The 19133-nt window shown below is 44.5% G+C and overlaps 1 protein-coding gene across 2 annotated transcripts in view; it reads left to right on the top strand.

Annotated features, from left to right (window-relative positions):
- Positions 1–19133, top strand: part of grid2 (glutamate ionotropic receptor delta type subunit 2) — a 938240-nt gene that overhangs the window by 525822 nt on the left and 393285 nt on the right. For both annotated transcript variants that reach the window (XM_033022403.1, XM_033022410.1), the window contains exon 3: positions 18691–18975. In XM_033022403.1, the coding sequence (XP_032878294.1) occupies positions 18691–18975 (285 nt within the window). The remainder of the gene's footprint in view (positions 1–18690; positions 18976–19133) is intronic.

Raw genomic sequence — 19133 nt, forward strand, 5'->3', positions numbered from 1 at the left:
TACTGTTCTGGTCCTGGTGCTTATGATAATTGAACACTCTTGACACTTGAACTTGCCTGTGTAACCGTCATTGATCTACTTGTTTTGTTCTCTGCAGTTACTTCCTAACCTCCTGGGTATTTCCAGCATTTTGATTTTCTAGAATTTGTGGCTTGTGTCTCACACGTTCTGCATTGTTTAATTTCTCTTTGTATTTCGCTTTTTAGACTTTAAACTTTAGAGATAGTGCATGGAAACTGGCCCTTCCTCAAAATATAGGTCTGTTCATTGCCGTGGAGCCGTAGAGTCTTACAGCGTGGAAACAGGCCCTTCGGCTCAACTAGCCCACGCCGACCAATGTGCCCCATCTAAACTTGTCCCACTTGCCTGCGTTTGGCCTATATCCTTCTAAACAAATCCTGTCCATCAACATGTTCTACTCCAGATGCCCTTTAAATATTTCTCTTCTCACCATAAATCTATGCCATTTACTTTTATACTCAGCACTATGAGAAAAAGATGGAGCCCATTCACATTATCTATATCCCTAATGATTTTATATACCTACAGGCATTATTCAGCCCCCTGAGCAAAGAGGCCCTTCTGCAGTTCTACAGGGCCCTGGTTAGACCACACCTAGAGTATTGTGTGCAGTTTTGGTCTCCAAATTTGTGGAAGGACATTAAAAGGGTTTCGGCCCAAAACGTTGCCTATTTCCTTCGCTCCATAGATGCTGCTGCACCCGTTGAGTTTCTCCAGCATCTTTGTCTACCTTCGATTTTCCAGCATCTGCAGTTCCTTCTTAAAAACTTCTTGCTATTGAGGGAGTGTAGAGTAGGTTCACAAGGTTAATTCCCGGGACGGTGGGACTGTCATATGTTGATAGAATGGAGCGACTGGGCTTGTATACACTGGAATTTAGAAGAATGAGAGGGGATCTCATTGAAACATAAAAGATTATTAAGGGAATGGACACGCTAGAGGCAGGAAACATGTTCCCAATGTTGGGGGAGTGCAGAACCGGGGGCCACAGTTTAAGAATAAGGGGTAGGCCATTTTGAACGGAGATAAGGAAAAACTTTTTCACCCAGAGAGTTGTGAATATGTGGAATTCTCTGCCTCAGAAGGCAGAGGAGGCCAATTCTCTGGAAGCTTTCAAGAGAGAGTTAGATAGAGTTCTAAAAGAAAGCGGAGTCAAGGGATATGGGGAGAAGGCAAGAATGGGGTACTGATTGTGGATGATCAGCCATGATAACAGTGAATGGCGGTGCTGGCTCGAAGGGCCGAATGGCTACTCCTGCACTTATTGTCTAGTGTCTCTTGTCTATGCTCCTGGAGAACAAAGTCCAATCCTATTTAGTCTCTCCTTTAACTCAAGCCCACCTGTCCTGGAATCATCCTTGTGAATAATGCATCTACGGTAGGTTACTTTCCAGGTTTTATTTGGATCCGCGTGACTCTTCCAGTTCCTACAATGCCTTATTTCAACATTGATCGATCAGGATGCTTTTCACATTAACGGAGCACATGCACTGAGAAGCAATTTGCTGCAGTTCTGGTGTAAATGCAGCCTTGATGCTGGTTTTGAGTCTGACCCTAACATTGAAAGTAAAAGAGGAAAGGTTTGACTTCCTGGAGCTGGGAAAATCACCACCTTGCCTATGAGTTTGGCTCCTGTTATCATTCATTGGTGTCTGAATCTGTTTCAGACTTGTCTATGGTTAGAGCTTGATTACCTCAGACCCACATTCTCTTGTCCTGTACTAAAGGTCCAACTCGAATAGATTGCTTATTCCACACTGATGTTTTCGTGTGCCAATCAAAAACTTACTGCGCCTTGCTTTAAAAAGCTATAAAGCTTCTATTTATCCAATGCATTTCAAGGCCACAGGAATGCCAAAGCATTTTGCTGCCATTGAAGTAGATTTTATATGTGGGCACTATTGTGGGAAATGCATCAGTCAGTTTGTGTCTACAGTGCTGTTTTGCTAAATAGCTGAGATATTATCCAGTTAATCTATCTTTAATAAAGTTAATTGTCCATCAAATACTGCCACAAAAGGAAGGATAATCCCTTCACATTCTTCAGATCATCGACTGTATTTTTAATTTAGAGATACTGCCAGTCGCCTCACCGCGTCCGGGCCAACCAGCGATCACCCCGTACACCAGCACTATCCTACACACTAGGGACATTTTACAAATTTCACCGAAGCCAAATTAATTTACAAACCTGTATGCCTTCGGAGTGTGGGGGAAAAAACAGAGCACCCAGGGAAAGCCCACGCAATCACGGGGTGAACGTACAATCTCCGTACCCACAGCACCCACAGGCAGGATTGAACCCCAGTCTCTGGCGCTGTAAAGCAGCAACATCTACCTCTGTGCCTCCATGCCGCCCTGTTTCGAAGATACAGTGTGGAAACAGGCTCTTCGGCCCACCGAGTCCACACTGGATAATGATCACCTACCTGTGCTCGAGTTCAGTGTTATCCCAGTTTCACATCCTACACATTAGGGGCATTTTACAGAGGCCAATTAACCTACAAACCTGTACATCTTTGAGATGTGGCAGGAAACTGGATCGCCCGGAGAAAACCCGCGTCATGCAGCAGCTCTACCGTCCTAAGTGTTCTGGTGGATCATGAGGTAATATCTCATCTGAAAACCAGTACCCAAAACAGTGTAGCATTCATTTTATCTGAATGCTGCCTGAATTAGGTGCTATTAGCTGCAAGAAAAAGTGGGACTAACCTGGACTGCTTTCTCTGGAACACTGGAGGTTGAAGAGAGACCTGACCGAAGTATGTAAAATTATGAGTGTGAATGTGTGTGAATGTGTGTGAGTGATTGGTGGTGGTCGGAGGGGCCGTAGGCGCAGATTGGCAGCCACGCTTCCGTCAGTCTGCCCCAGGGCAGCTGTGGCTACAGAAGTAGCTTACCACCACCGAGTGTGACTGAGGAGTGAATGAATAATGCGATGTAAAGCGCCTTGAGTATTAGAAAGGCGCTATATAAATCCCATCCATTATTATTATTATTATAGGAAGGACAGTCAGACCCTTTTTCTCCACTGTGGAAATGTCAATAACGAGACAGCATTGCTTTAAGGAGAGAGGGTCAAAGTTTAAAGGAGATGTGTGGGGCAAGTGTTTGCCTGGAAGGCACTGCCAGGAGTCATGGTGGAGGCTGATATGACAGTAGCATTTTACATAGGCATGTGGATATGCAGGAAATGGAGGAATATGTATCATGCGCAGATGGATGAGATTAGTTCATCTTGGCATTAGGTTCAGCATCTGCATTGTGGGCCGAAGGGCCTGTTCCAGTGCAGTAATATTTTATGTTCATTCACTGCACTGAATTCTCAGATTACATTTAGATCTTAACTCTCTGGAATTGGACTTGAACCCATAAACCTCTGACTCAGAGGAGGGTGTGTTACCTACTGATTAGTCAGACTACAACCCCCGCTGACTTTGTGAAGAAAATGCTTACAAGCACCTAAATAGCCTCAGGATTGTGTTAATACTTTGCTCCCTTTGCAAGTTCTACAGATCGGAGAACCAGCCGCACCATCTGATCTTTCGACTAAATGACCTTCATGTTCAGATGCAAATACCTCGGACAGCGAGGAGGAGACCCTGCGGGGGGCTGTGCCAAGAATGAAGGGGAATGAAGGGGAACCCGACGGGTGGTGAGGGGGGGGGGGGGGGGGGGGGGGAGCTGGGGCCACATGCAGTGGCAGGCAATAGATAGGACTGTTCAGTGAACTTTTATCAATTTGGCGGTGCCAGATCGTGCTGTCCTTGTGACTTTGTGTACTGCCTAGGTGAGGTTTGCTGTAAGATATTATAAGGCTGTGTGCAAAACACTGCATTTCAATGTAGCTAGGTACATTTGATAATAAAGCAGCATTGAACCATTGAAATAGAACGATTGAGGTCTAAATCTAGTGTCTTTTGGCATGTCATTACAATCTACTTGCGATCAAATCTGTTCATGGCCGAATCCAGATTTCCCCTACCACATTGAGGTTGACAAATGCTTCATGGCAAGTCTTTTATACAATACAAGTTGTTGTGCTCAACTGGAATCTTAACTGGATTTACTTTGACTGAATGGTCTTGCCAAATATAAATGTGATAAAAATCCAACAGGGAAATAGAACTGAAAGCAAAATTGAAGCTTTCAAACCCTCAAAGGAGCATCATTGTTAAAATTGGTTTGGGAATCAGTTTTGAACTAGTTGATATTTGCTCATATAAAACTCTCATTTATTTATTGCCTAAACAGTCAAAGTACATCTTCGGCACTAAAAATTGAAGTATGGATAAATTGGGAGCTAAATATGCATAAAATCTTGTAGCAGCCATACACTTGACTAATAACATCCAGGAATAAAACATAGCATCTGCAAAACTGACTGTCTTAAAAGACTTATCTTTATTCTGATTACACATGAATAATGTTAATTTTATGAGAGAAATCCTGAATATAAATAAAAAGCAGGAACATTTCATGGCACCTGTATCTACATTGAGATTGTCAAGAACATGCTGATTTTTAAAGAAAGTTTTGGATTGTTAGGAGGTATAATAATACTAACACAGCAGGTCAGGCAGCATCTCTGGAGAAAAGGAATAGGTGACACATTGGGTCAAGTCCCTTCTGAAGAAGGGTGTCGACTCGAAATGTCACCTATTCCTTTTCTCCAGGGATGCTGCCTGACCTGCTGAGTTACTCCAGTTTTTTTGTGTCTATCTTTGGTGTAAAACAGTATCTGCAGTTCCTTCTTATACATTGATGCTCACACTGGCAATGAGACAGCAAAAAACTATTAAGACACAAAGTGCTGGAATAATTCAGCGGGTCAGGTAGTATCTCTGGAGAATATGGATCAGTGAAGTTTCGGGTTAGGACCCTTCTTCTGAAGTCTGAAGAAGGGTCCCAACCCGAACCGTCATCGATCTATGTTCTCCAGAGATGCTGCATGACCTGCTGAATTACTCCAGCACTTTATGTCTTTTTATGTGAACCTGCATCTACAGTTCCTTGTTTTTACAAACTACTCGGCAGACCTCTCCATTGACATAACTTGCAATAGCGATCCTCATGTTAATGAAAAGTAAATACTATTGTTTGGTCCAAATCCTCTGAAGACATTTAAAAGCAACAATGACTTTGCAAAAATGTAGAACATTTTGTGACCTCTGGACATTCTAAAGCATTACTGCCACTTCAATAATTCTATGAAATACATTCACTACCATGCTGTAGGAAATATGGTCAACAATTTAGATGTAGCCAGGCCACACAAAGAGTGTTATGTTCTTCGGAAGACCATCTTCACTTTAATACAAGTTGCCTGAGGAATAGATATTGGCCAGAATGTCACATCAAACTTCAATATCTGGTCATGAATGGTGCTGGTAAATTTAAAATCAACTGGGGAGGGGGAATGGGAGAGAGGCTTCACGAACTGGAAGAGCAGCTGACTCACAATGCCAGAGACCCATGTTTAATTTGGGAGCGGTCTGTGTGGAGTTTGCATGTTCCCTGTTATTGCGTGGGTTACCTTCGGCTACTCCGCTTTCCTCTGCATTTCCAAAGACGTTTGGGTTTGTAGGTTAATTGCCCTCTGTAAAATTGCCTCTGGTGTGGATGCGAACATGGTATAACAGAACAAGTGCGAACAGGGTGATCAATGGTCAGTGTGGACTTGGTAGACCGAAAGGCCGGTTTTCATTGACTCCATTTACACTTCACGGTGCCTCGGCAAGGTGTATGTATGTGTTTGTGAGTGTATGTGTGTGTGTGTGTGTATGTGTTTGTGAGTGCATGTGTGTGTGTGTGTGTGTGTGTGTGTGTGTATGTGTTTGTGAGTGCATGTGTATGTGTTTGTGAGTGCATGTGAGTGTGTGTGTGAGTGTATGTGAGTGTGAGTGTGTGTGAGTGTATGTGTGTGAGTGTGTGTGAGTGTGTTTGTTTGTGAGTGTGAGTGTGTGTGTGTGTGAGTGTGTGAGTGAGTGAGTGAGTGTGTGTGTGTGAGTGGTCTCAACGACTGGGCTACCAGCCCAAGAATACATTCGGCCCACAATGTCCATGCTAGCCCTCTGGAAACCAGTGCGTTTGGTCCACAATACCATGCTAGCACTCCAGAAAGCCCCCCCCCCCCCCCCCCACTGGCCAGCAATATTGGAATTGGTGGAGAGGTGGAATATTGCGTTGGGGGACCAGCCCTCCTGTGTGAAGCTGGGACCCAACTGGTCCCACTTAGTCTAGTATGACAATAAAACACTCTTGACTCTTTTGATGACCCTTGACTTGACACTTGATGGACCTTTTGCCTGTAGGAACTAGATTCAATTTTAACCCAAAATATGGCCTGGCTTTAATTGTCTGGTGTTGTGAGAGTCTTCATGGTCAAATTAATTTAAGTACATATATTCAACCTACATCTTCATAGAACTGTCTGCCTACTGAGCGTGTCCCACTTAGGCGATCATTCAGGCGACTGCCGGCGACTGTCAAGTTGCTGTCAGTGGCCTGAAAACCAGCAACTAGAATGGCGACTGTCAGAGTGGAACACACACACATCACTTCCTTCACTAGCCCATTATGCAGGCGTGAACAGGACAAGCGGGGAGAGCGCTGTCTGAGTGAAATTCACATGGTGCAAAGCCAAGGTGTTACAGACACACACCACGATGAACAGGAAGGTTGGCGTTGTAATTAACATGGCTAAAGCACAGTGTATGGTAAGCCCTTTAAAAGCAGGGGAGAAGGAGTGGAGACAACTTTTAAGAAGCCAGAGATACACGACTTTGAAGCTCGGCGGACATTAACATTACTGGTCGGTTATCCTTGGTTCTGAAAACTACTGCTTACATTTTTTTCCCCAATGAGCCAATGAACTTCACCGGTTAGCACCAGCTACAACCTACAAGAACCAACGAGAACCTTCGACCTCCAGGCAACACACTAGGACCTCCTGGCGATCCACCTCGCTACTCTCCATGATGGCTTTATTCTATGTCGAAGAATTGGGCGGCGACCATAATGAGACTAGTTCCCAGAATGCGGGAATTCCTCACGACCATGAAGGCGAATCCCAGGCAACCACCCGCGAACATGTGGCGACTGCATAGTCTCCTTGCAGCCTTACTTGTCCTCCAAGAAAGGCTGCAAATCCTTAGAACAAGTACCTCTTTTCCCCTCTCTAAAATCATGCGGGGAATAGAATGCACAGAGGCTTTTACCCAGAGTTGAGGAATCGACAGTATATAAAGTGCTGGAGTAACTTGGGGCGGCACGGTGGCACAACGGTAGAGTTGCTGCCTCACAGCGCCAGAGACCCGGGTTCAATACTGACTACGGGTGCTGCTGTACCGAGTTTGAACTTTCTCCCTGTGACTGCATGGGTTTTTCCCGGATGCTCCAGTTTCCTCCCACACTCCAAAAACGTGCAGGTTTGTGGGTTAATTTGGCTTCGGTAAAAATTGTAAATTGTCCCTAGTCTGCAGGGTGGTGCTAATGTATGGGACTCGCTGGTCATCGCCGACTTGGTGGGCTGAAGGGCCTGCTTCCGCGCTGTATCTCTAAACTAAACTAAACCCAGCGGGTCAGGCGGCATCTCTGGAGGACATGGAGAGGTGACGTTTCTGGTCGAGGACTTTCTTCGGACTGATTTTAGCCAGGGGGAGAAGAAAGCTGGAGGAGGGGAGTGACAGGACAATGCGTGGCAGCTAATAGGTGGATACAGGTGAGTGGTTTTTCTTTGCTAGGCAGATGGTTGGAACAAAGGCCAGAGATAAAAGCAGAAGGTGTGAGACAGTATTGAAGTTTTGTCAACGGTGAAGCCAGAGGAAGGAAAGTAGCAGGAAGGGAAGGGTGAGAAATAGGTGGGTCCACGTGGGGCACAGGGGAGGGAACGTATGGAGGGGGGTGGAGAAAGGGGACACAGTTAGTTTGAGATGACCTAAAATTGGAGAATCAAGTACCAAAGGACAAATGTTTAAGGAGAGAAGAGAAAGATGTAATTGGAACCTGAGGGGCATCTTTTTCACACAAATGGAGGTGGGTGCATAGAATGAGCTGCCGGAGGAGGTAGTTGAGGCAGGTATTATATAAAGCCTTGAAAAGACACTTGAACAGGCATGTGGATAGGAAGTGTTTATAGGGATATGGGCCAAACACAGGCAAATACATTAGTGTCATTTGAAAGAGTTTTGGATAGACATATGGATATGCAGGAAATGGAGGGTTATGGGTTATGTGCAGGTAGACAGGTCTTGGCATCATGTTCAGAACTGACATTGTGGGCCAATGGACCTGTTCTTGTGCTATACTGCTCCATGTTCTATGTTCTATATGGGACTAGCTTAGATGAGCATTATGGTCAGCATGGACGAGTTGGGCTGAAGGGCCAGTTTCCATGCTGTATGACTCTATTACGCTCTCTCTGACTCTGCTCTTGCATTCCTTTATGCAGAGAAGTAAATGAAATCAACTTTATTTTTAAACCAGCAAGGAGTAAAAGCTAGCTGAGATCTGTAATGGGATGCAGATGGCAGACTAATTCTTGACATGTCCGCCCCCATAGGCATCTGAATGATGCAGAGATGTACAAACGCAGCACTCTGGGATCTCTGTGTTTTAGGGAACCACGGCTTTCTTACTGAATTGGCTTGAACAAGACCTGTTCATTGAGACCAGCTACTATTTAACTAAGTTTAATTAACTAAGCCTAAGTGTAATTAACTAAGTCTAAGCCTAAGTTTAATTAACAGTCTAGATCATCTAGGTGCTTGCTAGTTACATTTAGCGATGAAACACTCCCTTTGATATAATTACCTAGAACTTTCCATTATTTTTCATTCCTCTGTCATTTACAACAGGATAGTTAGCTTAGAGTTACATTTTTTTATGTGGTAGATCAGTCATTCGTGACAAGGAAAGGCAATTTTACGGAGGGAAAGGAAAACTATAAGGAGAGGTTGGACAAACTTGGATTGTTTTCTCCAGAGCGTCTTATGCTGAGGGACAGCCTGATGCTGAGGGGAGACCTTATAGAAGTAGATACAAATTATCAGAGGCGTAGATAAGGTAGACAGTCAGAACTTTCATCCCAGGATGGAAATGTCAAAAATTGAGAGGAATAGTTTGGGTAAACACACAGTCTCTTGTCCAGAGTGAGGTTGAAAGGTTGAAAGGTTGAAAGGTTGAATTTATTGTCACATACACCTAGGTGTAGTGAAATTCTTTTTGCCAATGCAGCACATAAAAAAGAATACAAACATAGCAATAATAAATAGCTTCAACATAAAAACATAAAAACATCCCCCCACAATGGTTCCCATTATGGGCGAAGGCACAAAGTCCAGTCCAATCCCCAATGTTCACCCATAGTCGGGCCTATTGAGGCCTCCACAGTTGCCTCTACGGAGGCCCGATGTTCCAGGCCGTCCTCGCCGGGTGATGGTGTTCCGGCGTCGGGAGAGTCCTCTCAGCGGCTTGGGAACCCTGGAACGGCCGCCTCCCTACTCGAGACCATGGCTTCCAGAGCCGACAAGGCCGCGCCGAATGGAGCTCAACTGGCGATCTCGTCGCGAGATCCCAGGCTCCCGATGGAAAGTTTCAGCGCCGCCGCCCGCAGCTCCGCGATGTTTTTAACGCCGGTCCCAGCTCACCGGAGTTCCAGCGCGGCGACCCAGGCAAGGCACCGCCCGCCCCGCAATGGCGCTCCAGCGCTGCACCGCCGTCCTCACACCCGCGGTCCCCTCGCTCCTCGGACCCGCAGCTCCACAGCCGCCGCCGATGCCCCGGGCGATCCCCTCAGGAAACGCCGCTCCAGGCCCGCTGGTAGGCCGCGAGGACGGGTCGAAAGTGCAGCCCGGAGAAAAGCTGCATCTCCAACCAGGTAGGGACCCTGAAAATTAGTTTCCCCCTTCCCCCCCCCCCCCTCCCCCACACATAAAAAAGCTAGAACTCCTCAAAAAACAAAACACTAAACTAACTAAAAATAAGAAAAAAGATGAAAAAACAGACAGCTGCAGGCTAGGCAGCCATACCCCCTACAGGTCGGCGCCAACCGAGGGAATCGAGAACCAGAGTACATAGGTTAAAGTAAGGGGAGAAAGATTTAATAAGAAGCTGAGGAGTAATTTTTTCACACAAAGGGTGATGGGTGTATGGAACGAGCTGCGGCGTGAGATAGTTGAGGCAGGAACTATCACACATTGAAGAAATATTTAGACATGTACATGAGTAGGATAGGTTCAGAGGGATTCTGGCCCAACGCAGGTAGGTGAGACTTGTGTAGATGGGACATGTTGGTCGGTGTGGGGAAATTGGACCGAAGGGCCCCTTTCCATGCTGTATGCCTCTATGACATACCTTTACAATGAGAGGGGAAATGTTTAATGGAGATGGGGTGTGGGGCAAGTTTTTTTACACAGAGAGTGGTAAGTGCCTGGAAACAGCTGCCAAGGACGATGACAGAGACAGATACAGTGCCACAGAGACACAGCTGGTAGAGCTGCTGTCTCACAGCGCTAGAGACCTGGGTTCAATCCTGATCTTGGGTGCTGTCTGCGTGGAGTTTGCGCGTTCTTCCTGTGACTGCGTGGGTTTCCTCCGAGTGCTTCCCACATCCCAAATACGTGCGGGTTTGTCCCTCTGTAATTTGCCGCTATTGTGCAGGGTGTGGATGAGAAAGTGGGATAACATAGAACTAGTGTGAATGGGTCATCCATGGTCGGTGTGGACCCGGTAGGCTGAAGGGCCAAGTTCCATGCTGAACCTTTCAATTCACTATAATAGAAGCATACTGTATATGAAGCTTTTAGACCGGCACATTGATATGGGGGGAATGGAGGGATAAGGTTTGCATGCAGACAGAGGAAACCAACTTGTTTACCTATGTTGCAACTTGTTTTGTTTTTTAATCTAGAGATACATTGCAGAAAAAGGCCCTTTGCCCCACCAAGTCAGCACCACCCAGCAATCACCCCATACACTAGCACTATCCTACACACTAGGGACAATTTCCAATTTTCACTGAATCTAATTAACCTACAACCTGTTCGTCTTTGGAGGAAACTGGAGCACCCGGTGAAAACCCATGTGGTCACAGGGAGAAAGGAGAAGCTCCATACAGACAGCACCCATAGCCAGGTCTTGAACCTTGGGTCTCTGATGCTGTATGGCAGCAACTCTACCACTGTTCCACTGTGCCGCTCTTTGTCACAGCTCTTGACATGTTGGAAATAAAGCCAGTTGGGATCCAGCTAGAAAGTCCATCAAATTGAATTATTCTATTTATTTTTAAATTACAAAGTTTGATCAGTATTTCAGCCTTATTGTCCTGCCTTCCCCAATGTATTTCCATCTGTCTAGATCTTCAATACTGATTGTCTGTATATGACAGTAGGCTGAAGAGCACTGTGGCTATGGGAATAATGCAGTGCTGTACTGCTGTTGGAAGGGGAGCCAAGGAAGGTTGGAGCACTCATTGTGGTCCTGGGGAGGAGAATAAATGTAGAAAGTATAGTGGCACACTTGTGGCACACCTACCATGTTGTAGGAAAGATGTTGTCAAGTTGAAAAAGGGGGCAGAGAAGATTTATGAGAATGTTGGCATGACTCGAGGGCCTGAGCTATGGGGAGAGGATGAGCAGGCTAGGGCTCTATTCTTGGAGCTCAGGGGTAAGAGGGGTGATCTTATCGAGGTGCACAAAATCATGGGAGGATTAGAACAGGTCTCTTATCCAGAGTAGGGTAATCGAGAACCAGAGGACATAGGTTTATGGTGAAAGGGGAAAGATTTTAACACATCTGAGCGGAAACTTTTTCACACAATGGGTGGTGGGTGTGTGGAATGAGCTGCTGGCAATGGTAGTTGAGGCAGGCACTATCACAACATTTATGAATCAGTTAGACAGGTACATGGACAGGACAGGTTTAGAGGGATATGGGTCAAACACAGCCAAGTGGGACTTGTGTAGACGGGGTGTGTATGACTCTATGACTCGATGACTTGATAGAGCACATATGTAGTGAGCAAAAGTTGACCTGAGTGATTGCTGCACAGAAAAATGTAGCAGCTACCAACCAAGACTTGCTCTTTCCAAACAGCGAAACTAAATGTAGTGATTTAGATTAGTTTATTGTCACATGTGCTGTACAGTGAAAAGCATTGTTGTTGTGTGCTATCCAGTCAACAGAAAGACATGATGACAATCAAGTCGTCCACAGTGTACAGATACAGGATAAAGGGAATAACATTTAGTGCAAGATAAAGTCAAGTAAAGTTCGAATAAGGATAGTTTGAGGTACCCCAATGATTATAAGATTAATAACATCATAAGATCATGTGATAGGAGTAGAATTAGGTCATTCGGCCCATCTACTCTGCCATTCAATCATGGCTGATCTATCTCTCCCTCCTAACCCAATTCTCCTGCCTTCTCCCCATAAACTCTGACATCCATGCTCATCAGGAATTTATCTATCTCTGCCTTAAATATACCCACTAACTTTGCCTCCACAGCCTTCTATGGCAAAGAATTCCACAGATTCACCATCGACTAAAGAAATTCCTCAGCATCTCCTTCCTAAAAGAACGTCCTTTAATTCTGAGGCTATGACCTCTAGTCCTAGACTCTCCCACAAGTGGGCACATCCTCTCCACATCCACTCTCTTCAAGCCTTTCACTATTTTGTACATTTCAATTAGATCCCTCCTCATTCTTCTATACTCCAGCAAATATAGGCCATGTGCCATCAAACGCTCATCAAATGTTAACCTCTTCATTCCTGAGATCATTCTTGTAAAACTCCTCTGGACACTCTCCAGAGCCAGCACATCCTTCCTCAGATATGGTGCCCAAAATTGCAGACAATATTACAAATGCGGCTTGACCAGCCCATTATAGATAGCATTACATCCTTGTTTTTGTATATAAGACCTCTCGAAGTAAATGGTAGCATTGAGTTTGCTTTCCGATTCGACTTGCAGATTAACTTTTTGGGAAACCTGCACCAGCACTCCCAAATCCTTTTGCACCTCCAATTTCTGGATTCTCTCCCTATTTAGAAAATAGTCGACGTCTTTATTCCTACTACCAAAATGCGTGACTCCACACTTTGTTACATTATATTCCACCTGCCATTTCTCTGCCCCTGTCCCACTTAGGAAACCTGAACGGAAACCTCTGGAGACGTTGTGACCCACCCAAGGTTTCCAAGCGGTTCCCGGAGGTTCCCGGAGGTTTTTGTCAGTCTACCTACCTGCTACCACTACCTGCAACCTCCGGGAACCGCACGGAAACCTTGGGTGGGGCGGAAAGTCTCCAGAGGTTTATGTTCAGGTTTCCTAAGTGGGACAGGGGCATTACACTCCCAATCTGTCAAAGTCCTTCTGCAGAGTCTAGGCTTTCTCTACACTACCTGCCCCTCCACCTATTTCCGTATCATCCGTAAACTTGGCCACAAAGCCTTCAACCCCCTCATCCAAATCATTAATATACAATGTGAAGAGCAGCTGCCCCAGCACCGGGCCCTGTGGAACTTCACTAGTCACTTAGGTAGATGGGAGCTCAGGACCACTCTCTAGTGATAGGATGGTTCAATTGCCTGATAACAGTAAGGAATCTGAACTATCTCTGAATCTGGACTACAATCTAAATTGAATATAGAAAAAACTCTCAGCAGGACAGGCAGCATCTGTGGGGAGAGAAATATTTAATATTTGAAGTCAAAGACAGTTCATCATAACAGTATGTCCCTGAAAGAGGTAAAACGTGGTGAACACCATCAAGTCCATCACGGGCACTGACCTCCCCATTATCGAAGGGATCTACAGGAGTCACTGCTTCAAAAAGGCTGCCAGAATCATTAGCAACCCACACCACCCAGGCCACGCTCTCATTTCACTTCTGCCATTGGGAAAAAGGTGTTGGAGCCTGGAAACCATAATGTCCAGGTTCAGGAGCAGCAATCAATATCCATCAGGCTATTAAACACTACAACCTCCAAACTACATAGACTTGGGGGCATTGATTTTGTCTTTGCACTATTAGTGTTTGTCTGTGTTTTATACACTGAACTTTTTAGTTGTTTATTATATCGTTTACAGGGTACTATTTTTACATATCTGTTGTGCTGCTGCAAGTAAGAATTTCATAGTTCTGTTTTGGAACATATGACAACAAAACACTCTTGACTGGAGTACCTCCCTGAAACATTATCTCTTCTCTCTCCACAGGTGTTGTTGAAATGCCTTTCCTGTATTCTCTGTTATGAAAACCAGTTGGGTTTTATTGTCTCTCTGTTGATTCACAAGATCATGTACAAGATCATGATAGGTATAAAGCAGGCACATGCACAGAGTCTTTTGCCCAGAGTTGGGGAATTGAGAACAAGAGGACATAGGTTTAAGGTGAGAGGGGAAAGATTTATCTGGAACCTGAGGAATAACATTGTTAAACTAAAGGTGGTAGGTACTGCATATGGAACGTGCTGCCGGAGAAGGGAATTGAGGGAAATTGTAACATTTGAGACATTTGGACAGGTGTGTGGTTAGGATAGATTTTGAGGGTTGTGGGTCAAGCAGTTGGGCCAAGTGTAGATGGGACACGTTGACTAGCGTGAGCTAGTTGGTGCGAAGGGCCTGTTTCCACGCTGTATGATTTGGTTAAGTATGAAACAAATGTGATTCTGACTTGATTCTCATTTGAGTGAAACATGATTTGAGCATAATGGGAGGTGAGAATCAATCTTTGATCACTGTTTTGGGCAGATTGTAGAATTGCTCAAAAGTAGGCAAAGATTGTAATTGTGGATTCCATTGGGATTATACTAATCTCAAGAGGAACTGCAGATTGAAAATTGATTTGATTTTAAGTGTTACTACCATACTTCCTCTCGCATTGCACTAAACGATTTAACTGATTACAACAGTTTAATTCACAAAGGCAGTTAGATTCAAGAATGGGCACCTTGAACCTAATTAAAACACAAGATTGCCACTAATGTTTCCGCTTCACAATCCATCCTTTGTGGTTAATAATAAGTCACAGTGAGGTACCAAAGAAGGGTGACATTGAGGTGAAAATAAATTAATGACATTAATGCAAATTGAATTCTACAAACATAAAGAGCTGTTATTTAAAGTTACCAATTCTACAATTACAAGTTAATTTTAGGCTTTGGAAATTGAGTATCACTTGACCTATCTATAGTAAACTTGTGGGCATATGAAATAACGCAAAGTGCTGGAGTAACTCAATGGGTCAGGCAGCATCTCTGGAGAACATGGACAGGTGACGTTTTGGGTTGAGACCATTTTTTGACCCAATACATCACCTATCCATGTTGTCCAGAGATGCTGCCTAACCCGTTGAGTTACTCCAGCACTTTTGTTTATTAACCAGCATCTGCAATTCCTTGTTTTCCACTACGTATAGACGCAGGAACTGCAGATACTGGAAACTTGAGCAAAACACAAAGTACTGGAGGAACTTAGCAAGTCATGTAGCATCTGTGAGGTGATGTTTTAGGAGCAAAACACAAAGTACTGCAGCAATTATATGTGTGCTGTTTTCCTGTAAGTTTGTTTATCATTGGCACATAAAAGGAATTAAAAATGTTTAACATTGGTGTTAATATCTAATGGCCATCTGCTGGTGGGGGAGTCAGTTTCAGTCTACCCCATGACAGAAGGGGGAACGTTGTATGTTGCCCAAGCTAAATATGAGGTGCTGTTCCTCCAATTTGTGTGTGGCCTCACTCTGACAGTCTCAGACTTGCTAAATGTGTGCATTTTGAATTCATAGAGTATCAGACTCATACAGCACAGAAATAACCCCTTCCATCAAATGTAGCATTCCCGAATCAAGAAGCTACCTTGCAAATTTGGCCCCACTGGCTAATGCTGTCTCCAGTTTAACCCAGGTCTTCAGCTCAAAGCAACCTGAAGTAACATGATTGCCGGAAAAATGAAGGCTGATAAACTCTGACCTTGTCGCCATCTGAGGTCTTCGAAGCAGATTATTCATTGCGCCTTCAGCAAGATACAGTATAACACTTGAGATAAATTTCAGGCTTTTTTTATAAATCAAACCATTATCAATATTCTTGACAGGTTCAGGAGCAGCAACCACAAAATATATATGGAAAACACCTCTTAGCATTTGAGGCCCTTGACATTTCCATCACATTATTGTTACGCTTAGCTTCTTGAGAGAGGAGGGTTGAAAAGTGATTGTTTCTTTGGAGTTATTTACTCTGGGTGACAATGTGAATTGATGAAACTGTTACTGCATGCCAGGTTCCTGATGATTTCAATAGATTTTACTGACATTGGCTCTCAAACCCCCAACACTAGAGTTATAATGCAACATTAATCCTCAAAGGTCAAAAAAGTATTGTTTTTCCTAAATCCCAAACCAAGAAGACTTTGTACCACATTCAAAAACCAACATTATTCCCAATGCACAGGTACAGCTTGTATGTCTTAGATAGTCAGAGTCATACAGCACAAAAACAGACCTTTTGGCTCAAGAATAAGGGGTAAGCCATTTAGAACGGAGATGAGGAAACACATTTTCTCCCAGGGAGTTGTGAATCTGTGGAATTCTCTGCCTCAGAAGGCAGTGGAAACCAATTCTCTGGATGCTTTCAAGAGAGAGTTATGCCCCTGTCCCACTTAGGAAACCTGAACGGAAACCTCTGGAGACTTTGCGCCCCACCCAAGGTTTCCCTGCGGTTCCCGGAGGTTGCAGGTGGTTGCCGGAGGTTGCAGGTAGTGGAAGCAGGTAGGGAGACTGACAAAAACCTCCGGGAACCACGCGGAAACCTTGGGTGGGGCGCAAAGTCTCCAGAGGTTTCCGTTCAGGTTTCCTAAGTGGGACAGGGGCATTAGAGCTCTTAAAGATTGCGGAGTCAAGGGATATGGGAAGAAGGCATGAACCGGGTACTGATTGTGGATGATCAGCCATGATCACAGTGAATGGCTGTGCTGGCTCGAAGGGCAGAATGGCCTATTACTGCACCTATTATCTATTGTCTATTGTCTTTGTCTAACTCATCCATGCCGACCAAGATATCCCATCTAAGCTAGTCCCATTTGTCCACATTTGACCCACACCACTCTAAACCATTCCTATCCATGTCTAGGTGTCTTTTAAATGCGATTATAGTACCTGCCTCAATTCCCTCTACTAACAGCTTGCTCCATATACACTCCACCCTCTCAGATTCCTATTAAAACTCTCCCCTGTCACCTTAGACATGTGCTCTGGTTCTTGATTCCCTCACCTTGGGTAACAGATTCTGTGCATTCACCCTAGCTATTTTGGTCATGAATTTATATATCTTATAAAAATCACCCCTTGGCCTCCTGCACTCCAAGGAATAAATTCTTAGACTGTCCAACCTTTCCCTATACCGCAGATCCTTGAGTCCTGGCAGCATCCTTGTAAATCTTCTCTGTACTCTTTCCAGCTTAATGACATCCTTCCTATATAGCAGGGTGACTAAAACTGACCCCAGTACTCAAATGCCGACACCAAGGTCTTGTAAACTGTTTCATAACATCCTGACGCAGTGGCTAAAGATTGTGGAATGCAAAAGCCATCAAATGAATCATTTAAGTGGGATTTTCAAGTAAATCTCTGTTATGACATTTTTAATTCACAATGTTGACGATACAATATTTTAATCACTTGACACTGTGGGATCATTGATTTTTTTTAGGAATGTTGACAGGGATTTGCAGGAGGTGTGCAGGGATTTTTATTCAAAGTTGCAGTAAGTGGCTCCGAGCCAACTTTTAGTGTGTAGTTGGAAGAGGTAAAGAAAAGCCATATCTCGGCATGCAGGGGAATTTACTCTGACATTCAATATGATGTTGGCTGATCTTTCAGTGCCATTTTGTGTAATAGTCTTATGTATGTATATATATTGATTCCTTTTAAAATCCAAAGGTCCATAAATATCATTTGAATATGCTCAGTCTGAGTCTCCAGGGACTTCTTGTGCAGTGAATTTCAAAGATTCTCTGGACAAAGTGGTAGGAAAGGACCTGTTTCTCTGCAATACGATTCAAAGATACAAAGATGGGTGGAAGTGCGAACTTGTTTTGGTCACCCAACTATAGGAAAGATATTGTTAAGCTGGAAAGGGTGCAAAGAAGATTTACAAGGATGTTGCCAGGACTGGAGAGACTGAGCGATAGGAAGAGGTTGGGCAGGCTAGGACTATTCCTTGGAGCGCAGGAGGATGAGGGGTGATCTTATAGAGAAGTATAAGATCATGAGGGGAATAACCGGTTGTGGCCCTTGTGGCTAAGGGGATCAGAGGGTATGGAGAGAAGGCAGGTACAGGATACTGAGTTGGATGATCAGCCATGATCATATTGAATGGCGGTGCAGGCTCGAAGGGCCGAATGGCCTACTCCTGCACCTAATTTCTATGTTTCTATGTAATTGATAGGGTCATTGCACAGAGTCTTTTATCCAGAGGAGGGGAATCAAGAACCAAAGGACATAGCTTTAAGTTGTGAGGAGAAAGATTTATTTGAAATCTGAAGCAAAACTTGACCATTCAGAGGTTCATCAGTAACGTAACCGGTTGGTCTGTTCACTTTGTCCCAGATTATTTACAAAGCAAAGCGTCACCTTGACAAATTCTTTCCTTTTCTTTCAGCATGCGACTTGATGAATCAGGGCATACTGGCCCTCGTCAGCTCAGTCGGGTGCATGTCGGCAGGGTCTCTGCAGTCCCTGGCGGATGCCATGCACATCCCACACCTCTACATACAAAGGACGACTTCTGGATCACCGAGGAGTGGCTGTGGCCCCACCAGGACCAACAGGAATGAGAACTACACCCTCTATATCCGTCCGCCCGTCTACCTGAACGAAGTCATCCTCAAGGTCATCTCTGAGTTCGCCTGGCAGAAGTTCATAATTTTCTATGATAGTGATTATGGTAAGTGATTATCTCCTCAGCAACACTGCGACAGTGTGGATTTAAATCATTGGAATAACAAGCAGTACATTCTCAGGGTGTCTATTCCACTTTAACAAAGTGTGCAAGCGTTGGAATATATTGGGTGTTCTTATTTCCTGGAGAGTGGTACGTACTCC

This window comes from Amblyraja radiata, chromosome 1 (assembly GCF_010909765.2).
Source record: "Amblyraja radiata isolate CabotCenter1 chromosome 1, sAmbRad1.1.pri, whole genome shotgun sequence".
Lineage (NCBI taxonomy): Eukaryota > Metazoa > Chordata > Chondrichthyes > Rajiformes > Rajidae > Amblyraja > Amblyraja radiata.